We start from the raw sequence: 9,774 nt of genomic DNA on the forward strand, positions 1-9,774 counted from the left end.
GGGTCTTCAACCTAAGTATATGCCTGTAAACGTATGCTAGGACGATGGGGTCTTCAACCTAAGTATACTTTATGGCTCTTTAAGGCGGTTATGTAAACGGTTTTATCATATGGATCTGTAGTTTGGTGGAAAGCTCTAGGGAGAGATTACAGCATCAAATTACTTGATAGAATACAAAGATCAGCCTGTCGATGCAGTCAGATTATGTCCTAGGGAGGCTCTTAATGCACTGACACACATTATTCCGATAGATCTACATATCAAGAAGATGACAACCATTAGCGCATTTAGGTTAAATGAAGCGGTTAGAATCTCTTTGGAGCAAGTGTTTTGATTTCCAGTAAAGTGTATTTGAAACCATAAAATTGTGTTTTTCTAATCGAACCACAAAACTTATTGAACAACCTAGTAAGTATTTGCGCATTGTGTTTTGTTTTTCCTAAACTCCCCAGAAACATTCATTGTAAATCCAATGTATTTCACAGATGGTACGAAGTTTTTTTTTTTTTTTTTTTTCCATTTTTCTTTATTTATTGAATCTTTCTTTTATAAGAAACTAACAATAAGTTTACAAATCTTATATACTAGAGTAATATGTTTCCTTGCCAGTGCTAAGAAACGAATTATTTGCTCAAATGAACATATATTTACATATATGATAAAATCGGTTGTGAATCTCCAATTCTTCATAGTTGGGAGCTGAAAAGGACGGGTTTCCAGTCTCCGATTCTTCGTAGCTGGGAGCCGGAAAGGCCTAGTTTCCAGTCTCCCTTAGAACTTCCGTTGTCTCTCATGTCGATTGTGAAAATGATGTTGTTTTTTTGTTTTTGTTTCGAATGTGATAGATGTGGTTGGAGGAAGTTGTGGACGGACTCTCGCGTGAGATGAGATCATTAAGATACTGCACACTTGAGGATGTCTCTTTTTTTCAATCTTGTGTGACCTTCATCTAAAAGTAGTTGGGAGCTGAAAAGGACGGGTTTCCAGTCTCCGATTCTTCGTAGCTGGGAGCCGGAAAGGCCTAGTTTCCAGTCTCCCTTAGAGCTTCCGTTGTCTCTCATGTCGATTGTGAAAATGATGTTGTTTTTTTGTTTTTGTTTCGAATGTGATAGATGTGGTTGGAGGAAGTTGTGGACGGACTCTCGCGTGAGATGAGATCATTAAGATACTGCAGACTTGAAGATGTCTCTTTTTTTCAATCTTGTGTGACCTTCATCTAAAAGTAGTTGGGAGCTGAAAAGGACGGGTTTCCAGTCTCCGATTCTTCGTAGCTGGGAGCCGGAAAGGCCTAGTTTCCAGTCTCCCTTAGAGCTTCCGTTGTCTCTCATGTCGATTGTGAAAATGATGTTGTTTTTTTGTTTTTGTTTCGAATGTGATAGATGTGGTTGGAGAAAGTTGTGGACGGACTCTCGCGTGAGATGAGATCATTAAGATACTGCAGACTTGAAGATGTCTCTTTTTTTCAATCTTGTGTGACCTTCATCTAAAAGTAGATTTCGCGCTAGTTTATTGGGATGGTCTTCTAGCTTTTGTAGGTATTTTTTGCTCAACCGTACTATTTCATCGGCTACACGAGGTATGCAAATATCTCTGTGAATGTTAACGTTCTTTATATACCATGGCGCTCCCGTGATTATCCGCAAGGCTTTAGATTGCACTCTCTGAAGTTTTTCGATATTTGAGGGCGTAGCCGTTCCCCACATTTCTATACCATATGTCCATATTGGTTTTAGCATGGCTTTATATAGTAGCACTTTGTACTCTAGAGGTAATGCTGATTTCGAATTAAGCATCCAATATAGGCTTTTCATTTTAAGCTTGATATTCGACACTTTCTTTTCAATATGATTCCGCCATGTGAGTCTTCTATCTAAGTGAATTCCAAGATATTTTATTTCGTTTTGCTGTGGTATATTCTGACCATTTATTGTAACTGCAGGACAAGTTTCTTTTCTTAGAGTAAAAGTAATATGCACGCACTTGGTTTCATTAACCTTTATTCTCCAGTTTTTAAGCCATACTTCTGTTTCAAGTATATGCCTTTGTAATATAGACGTTGCTACTTTTGGGTCTGTGTGAGTGCAAAGTATTGCAGTATCATCGGCAAATGTTGATGTCATTGTTTGGCTCGTCGTTGGCATATCAGATGTGTATAATACATATAAAATAGGGCCCAGAACGCTGCCTTGTGGAACTCCAGCGTCTATTCTACAATGCCGAGAGAAAAAATCTTTTTGCTTTACAACAAATTCTCTATTAGTGATATAGTTCTGCAGCAAGAGGTGTACATTCGTAGGCAGTAAACTAGTAATTTTGTGAATTAGGCCGCGGTGCCATACCTTATCGAATGCTTGTGCTACGTCTAAGAACAGTGCAGTGCAGTACTGATTTTTCTCAAAGGACTTTCGTATAAATGACACAATGCGATGAACTTGCTCAGTTGTACTATGTTTTGCTCTAAATCCAAATTGGTGTTGAGGAATAATATTGTTATCTTGAATAAAGGGCATTATTTTCTGCAAGAGCAACTTTTCAAATAGCTTTGAAAGTATGGACAATAGACTAATTGGCCGATATGAGGATGCTTGGCTTAAGTCTTTCCCAGGTTTACCAATCATAATGATTTGAGATAATTTCCAAGCTTTTGGGTAGTAGGCAGTACGAGAGATGGCGTTAAATATGTGCCTGATATGAAGAACGGCAATATTGGGAAGCTCTTTTAGCATTTTTGGGGTGATTTTGTCGTAACCTGGTGCTTTTTTAGGTTTAAGTTGATTAATAACTGAGACTATGTTATTTTTTTTAAACTTTATTGGCTTTTTTGGTGGTTGCAATATGTCTAGTGGTAAGCAAGTAGTTGCAGAAGACTGATTGGGAGTGAAGACAGATTGCAGATGTTCAGCAAATACACACCCTTTTTCAGAATCCGTACGTGCCCAATTACCATTACCTAGCCGAATTGGTGATTCGTACTGTATGGGCCGATTTATATTTTTTGTGGCTTTCCACAATGCGTAATCTGTTTGGTCCGTCGGAGTAAGATTAGAAAGGAAATCATGAAGATGCCTCTCCTTTTCTTTTTTAAGGGCGCAACGCAACTTAACTGTGTATTCATACAATAGTTTCTTGTATTTTGGAGAACGATATTGTTGCCAAGACCTTCTCAGCTCTCGTTTCTTTTTAACTAAATCTTCTATAGTCTCATCAATGTTTCGTTGAGAGTTAACACGACTTTTATTATTTGTGGCCACTGCTGCCCTAGTAGCTCCATGCATTAGTTCAGTCAATGTATATATCTGCCTATCGATATCAATATCATTCTTTAAAGGAACATTGGTTTTTATATGAGTGCTAATGTATTTCTTATATTTAAGCCAGTTTATGAGATTGGGATGGGGGAGCTGATTACCCGCTGTTCTGGTGCAAGGACTACCTTCCATGGTTATAATAGACGGAGAATGGTCGGAGGACAATTCCAGGGATGAGGACGCTGTTACAATCTTGCGATCAATACCCTTTATAATACCAAAGTCAATCAGGTCAGGCATCTTCTGGCGGTCAGATGGCCAATATGTTGGCTGTCCTGTAGATACAACATCAAGTTTTGATCTTAGTATACAACTAAAAAGTTGCCTCCCTCTAGGTGTGACCAGTCTAGAGCCCCAATAGTGGTGCTTGGCATTGAAGTCCCCTGCAGCCATAAACTTTGGCCCAAGTTTGGCAAAAAAATCTTTGAACTGTTGTTCGGTTACAATTTGAGAAGGAGGGCAGTACACAGCTGCGATAGCCATTGTACTGGAAAATTCTTGCAGTTGAATAATAGTGGACTGAAGGTATTCTTCATTAAATTCCTCAAGTACACTCCCCCTTGGGGGAGCCTGTTATCCCTAGAGGGCGCGTCCCCAGGTGGTGGATAGGGGAACACCTCCCAGATATGGAAGGTAGGAGAGTAGGTCTCCCGCGAACCACACAGGCCGAAGACGTAAACTTCGTTAAAAAAACTCCCTCAACCCAAGGTGTGATGCGACCCGTGCCTATTGGGTGGGTTTGGCAGCCGGGGGATTAAACAAGGCTGTCTTTGAACGGAGCCCTCCTGATATCAGGCCGCCTCAGGTTGTAACGGTGGCCTTGCCATGGTATGGGGCGCTGCCATGGTCGACCGGTTATTTCCCCTAATTCCTCCTTGGTCACCGCGCATGGCGACATGCGCAGCCCCTTAGGCGGGGCAGGTGACCGTACGAACCAGAATAATGAAACCAACAAAAAAACCAAAATCGGATAGCGGCGAGAAACAGACGGACAAAGTGACGGAAAGACAAACGGACGCACTGACAGCACAAGACAAACAAACGGACACACAAACTAAGCTACAGGACAAGCAATCGGTCACCCATGACAAACTGGGGATCGGATCTTCCACGGAGGATGAGCTCCTGGCCTCCAGCCAGGAAGCAGTTGAGGGTAAAGCTGTGGGCCACAGCACGCCAACAACAATAAATAAACCGACAACATCCGCTAAAGCCATGGGGCAAAAGCGTGCCAATAAAGGCCCATCAAGGCACAAGCTCTACCAGAGGTCTCTCGCTATCCTTGGCAGGATTCGTAAGAACGAGACCGAAGGTAAAGCTCATCCCAAAGATGAGGCTGACAAGGCAAGGTGTCAAAAGGTGGTGGACGAATATCTGGCATTCCAAACCGCCCGAAAGACAGAGGCCAAGAAACGTAACCGTTCGCAAGACGAAAACAAAAGGGCAGCAAAGAAGCACAAGATCTCAGATCAGGTTGCGGTTGTCCCCACACTTACCAAACAGTTCAGTGAGGTGGCACGGGACCACCTTCAAATGGCACTGGTGGACGAAACTTCCAACCGCGGCAAACCTGTGCTTGAAAAATGGTCGGAGATTGAGGCACGGTTGTCTCGCATAATCGTCGACCATGTCATGGCGAACCCGGAGGGTCAATCGCCAGGTTTCGACTCGGTGGAAGTGGTTCGCGGTTGCCGGGTAATCAAATGTGATGACCAGTACTCATTGCATTTCCTGAAAAAAGCGATTGGCGAAATTCAGAACAGCTGGGATGGCTTGAGGCTCAAGCTCATTCTAGCTAGCGAGATACCACGAAGGCCGAGGGCTCGCATCTGGATACCAAACATGGAGTTTGAAGCCAATCAGCTGATTCCCTATCTCCAGGCTCACAACCGCGCAGTGCCGATGGCCGACTGGTCGATCATCAAAGCGGAGGCTCCGCAAAAGCACAGCGTGTCGTTCCTCCTTCAAATTACAGAAGAGAGCCTTGAACCACTGCAAAAAGTGGAAAATAAACTTCGGTTCGGCATACGGAAGGCCCAGCTGAAGATATTCCGTTCTGCGAATCCGGAGGAGGAGCAGGATGAGGTTGACGGCACCAGCGAACTGCTGACTGGCATGCAGTTAAATGACGCCGAACCTGCGGAAGCAAACCACCTACAACCTCAAGCAATCGTCGACATTAATAAACATGAAACGACGGGACACCTGCAGACTTACGGCAGTCATAACTGGCTTCTGGTCTATCGGAGAACAAGCCGCCAAAATGGGCATCCCTCACAACACATACTGTCATAGTTGTAAACAACCGGAGAAAAAAGAAACAATCTTCCATTTTCTCTGTGAATGCCCTGCCCTATGGAAGGACAGAATGTCAACCCTGGGCAAACCGCTGTTCGAGAGTCTCGAGCAGCTGTCTGGCTTAGACATCAACAACCTAATAAGGTTCCTAAACCGCACAGACTGGATATAGTCCTGCTGTAAATAAATGTTAAACAATTTGGTAACGAGGATGTGGCAACAAAATGGTGCGGAAGCGCTAGTTGGATTCTGGATGAATCACCACTCTAACCAACCAACCAACACTGTGCTTTAGACGTTTTTTTATTAATATCGCTGTGCCACCACGAGCCATGTTTCTAGGATGTTTTGTATCATAGAAAAGATATTCCGGAATTCTAAAATAATTTTTATCTGTAAGATGAGTTTCAGATATAAGCATAATGTCAATGTTATTTGATAATAGAAAATTATAGACTTCGAGCTTGTGCTTGGTGAGACCGTTTGCGTTCCAATGACAAATTTTGATTCTGTACATTATGGTTTATTTAAAAGGGTTTGCATTAAAATGGTTTGATTTCTTATCAGATCCTGTATCATGCTTTGCATTCCAACCATAAATTGATTAAGAGTTTGCACGAGTGTTTGAAGCATAGATTCTATACTGCAATTATTAATGTTATTTGCTTCCACATTTGGGTTGGTTTTTAGGACGTTTGCATATGATTGGTATTGTGGTTGTGCTATTGGTTGGCGACTAGAAGAATTTAGATTTGGTACTGTTGTAGGTGGGACAGGTTTTCTATTTGGCAGCAATTCTTTTTGTTTTATTGATAAAAATACAGGACAGCCCCGATAATTAGCAGTGTGGTTTTCTCCACAATTGCTACATTTTTTAGCACTTGCATCTTGTTTTGGTTTGCTACACGTGGATGTGGAGTGTAAGTCACCGCATATCACACACACGCTTGGTAAATTACAGTAGCTACGAGTGTGGCCAAATTCCTGACAGTTTGTACATTGTACGGGACTCTTACGTTTTAGTGGTTCTTCTATTGAAATTTTACGATGCAGTAGATAACGCAGGTTGTAAATAGGATGCACTTCGCCTTTTTTTAATAATTTTGCTGATGGCTCAAGTTCTATACGAAACATTGGTTGCGGAACTTTGTTTCGGTTTTTTATATTAAATATGGACTTTATTTCAAATCCCGCTTCTTCCAGTGCTCCCTTTATTTCGGACGGATCTACATTATGCTCAACTCCTTTTAAAATTACTATAAGGCCCTTACTGCTTTTAAGCTGATACGTGTAGTACTCTTTCTTAAGCAAATCGAAATTATTTACTAACTTTCTAAAATTTTCTTCCTCGTAGATTTGAATTTTGGTCTCATGTATGTTGCCTTTCATAACAGAGACAACATGAAAATTGTTTGCACCCAATAACTTCGCTAAATTGTTTACAAGACTGTTCGAATTTTTTTCTCTTAAGTATATTGGGGGCGGTTTAGACTTACTGCCTGTACTTTTACTCTTGGTTATTTCCTCACTGTTGTCTAGTATAGCAAATCTATTCTGGGACAGGGAGCCGTCTTCACAATTTTTTTTTATTTTTTCTCTTTGTTTATCAACTGTTTGCTTTTGCGGACTTAGTTTACGCTTTGGCTGAATGTTCATGTAGCGGTCTAACCCAGTCTGTATGACCGACTGTTTATTTTTACTCTGGTTTGGGCAGTTACTGATTAGAGCTTTCGTAGAGCTTTCGTGAGAGAGCTTTTTTTCTTGAGCTGTGGCTGTAGATCTGTTCACAGAAAAGCTTTGCTTCGACCACGGATTTGCTGATTCTGTAGAGTCTGTAGAGAGTGTACTCACAATTCGATCAGAAGTTTTTCCGTTGGTTTGCGAAATGCCTTCTGACTGGATTTGCGAAACAGAGACAATTTCGTTTGCGCCAAAACTTATTGTAAGCGGGGAGATTGTACGCCCGTTTTTGCTCCCGTTGATGAAAGCTGCTGCATCGCCGTTCTCATCAATGCTGGCTGAGCGAACGCGCACTGACGGCGGAGAACGTCGGACACTCATCTGTTTGCACTTTTGGTTTTTTGGTGTTTTATTTTCGTTGATTTGGTTATTATTTAATTTATTTTGTTAATCCCGGAGTAAACCAATTTCACTTAGGCGAAACACGACCGGTTTAATTAGGGATCTTGGTTTTAAATACTTTATATATGCGGTTGTAAGCGATTTTTTAGAGAGCGTTTTAAAAACACGTCCGTTCTGTACGTACACAGATAGTATAACTGATGGTACGAAGTCCACTAGAATAGTCATAGGTCTTAGGAGTTCTCCGCCAATCTTAAATGTATGCTTCTAGATTACTACAGGAAGGGATTGGATGTTCCCCTTGGTAGCTCTTGAATACTCGCTATCATCTTGAGAGCCAGGAGAGTGTGCGGATGCTTTGAATACCCGCGCCCTATTATACCAAATGACAAGTTTTTGTTGGCCCATGGAACTTCGCAGCCAATGAAGCTAACTCAACCACAACTTTTGGCATTGCCGGATTGGATGTTAAAGCCGTAAGACTCAACCTCATTTAGAATTCCCATTAATTGGAAGACGATAAGGTGAAATCATCTGAGTAATTATTTTCAGCTGTGTTCCGATCCCCGGACTAAGGTTGGAACAATTTAGTTTGCGAATCATCAGTAGACTAGTTTTCACTTGGCTGCCCTGGTATAGTTCAATATTATTTAAAATTTCTTTGATTTTGCATTAGAACTGGCCATCAAATTTTCAAACTGATTTATTCAACGAATGGTGACTAGATTTTCGAAATTACATGTTTTAAAAATAGATTTGATAATTTCAGAATACGTTAAAGACTTTTTTGGTTTTTTTTTCGAAGTAAGTGACTTTGTTTGAGTATAAGGAGCACAACTTCTGGGTTATGAAAAAGTTCCTCGACTAATAATAATATCAATCTAAGGGTATCTCAATTCATGCACTTTTTTGGAAGTCTTAGCTCTAAAACTGAAAACAGAGTTGGAGCTTCCGATTTTGTTGGCACATTTTCGAACGGCCCTGGCATCTGTTCGATGCTCATTACATGAAAATTTTCGAGCGCGACCTCGAGTATATCGAATAATTCGAGCAATGTGAATTGGCGCGTACACCCTTTTTGGGTGTTTGGCTGAGCTCCTCTCCTGTTTGTGGTGTGCGCCTTGATGTTGTTCCACAAATAGAGGGACCTACAGTTTCAAGCCGACTCCGAACGGCAGATATTTTTATGAGGAGCTTTTTCATGGCAGAAATACACTCGGAGGTTTGCCATTGCCTGCCGAGGGGCGACCGCTATAGAAAAATGTTTTTCTTAATTTTGGTGTTTTCACTGAGATTCGAACGGACGTTCTCTCTGTGAATTCCGAATGGTAGTCACGCACCAACCCATTCGACTACGGCGGCCGCAATAGTTTTGATTATTTTGACTTCTTTTAGTTTTTTGCAATTATTTATACACAGAGAATGGAGAAGTTTTACAAACTCTTTATACACAGCGCTAACGTCGTCAAAAAACTAAAGGAAGCTGACAAATAAATTTAACAATTTTCGTTTAGCTGCTCAAATAAAAGTGCTCGAAAATTTCGAACAAACATTTGAGCAGTCGAGCAAGAACAAGTTTCGAACGAGTATCGAGCTACTCGATAGCCTTCTATCTGGAGCCATAGCTTGAATGTTTATGATTTGTATTACAGTAAGTTTTCTTTACCAATATTTTCATAACAATTTTGCTGATGCCACAAAACATTCACCTTCATACCGTTTTTTTTCAAAAGGCATAACCAAATCTTGAGGGATTCCGAGATTTTCATTTTGTATCATCACTACTTCCAAAGCTCGTGTGGCTGAGATAGTACGCCATAATTTTATAGCACGGAAATTAACGATAAGCAGAACAAAATAGAAAAAGCATTGTGCCCAGAAAGCTCAAATGCGAGTAAAGATAATACACATAATACAATAAAAAAACAGGGAAATAGTGTTTCATCCATCTAACAGATACAGCTAACGCATTGGTTCAACATGAAGGCCATTTCCACTGAAAGAATAAATCAGCAGCAGAAATAATGAATATGAAGACCCACATCTCCCAAAAATCAGCTCAAAAAGGCAGAGAAAAAGAACCTAA

At 41.0% G+C, this 9,774-nt stretch overlaps 1 protein-coding gene across 1 annotated transcript; it reads left to right on the forward strand.

Annotated features, from left to right (window-relative positions):
• Nucleotides 1-4,523: 4,523 nt before the first annotated feature.
• On the forward strand, nt 4,524-9,182 carry LOC129235362 (uncharacterized). Its single transcript, XM_054869171.1, has 2 exons — nt 4,524-5,003; nt 9,108-9,182. The coding sequence occupies exons 1-2, from the start codon at nt 4,524-4,526 to the stop codon at nt 9,180-9,182; spliced, it is 555 nt and encodes a 184-aa protein (XP_054725146.1).
• The last annotated feature ends 592 nt before the right edge of the window (nt 9,183-9,774 follow it).

Source organism: Anastrepha obliqua, chromosome 1 (assembly GCF_027943255.1).
Source record: "Anastrepha obliqua isolate idAnaObli1 chromosome 1, idAnaObli1_1.0, whole genome shotgun sequence".
In the NCBI taxonomy this organism is placed as follows: Eukaryota; Metazoa; Arthropoda; class Insecta; order Diptera; family Tephritidae; genus Anastrepha; species Anastrepha obliqua.

Excerpts from the sequence above, each read along its gene's own strand:
- LOC129235362 (XM_054869171.1), top strand. The coding sequence starts at position 4,524 with ATGGGGCAAAAGCGTGCCAATAAAGGCCCATCAAGGCACAAGCTCTAC. Across the intron at positions 5,004-9,107 it reads AAGTGGTTCGCGGTTGCCGG|AGAATGGAGAAGTTTTACAA; the intron begins GTAATCAAATGT and ends ATTTATACACAG.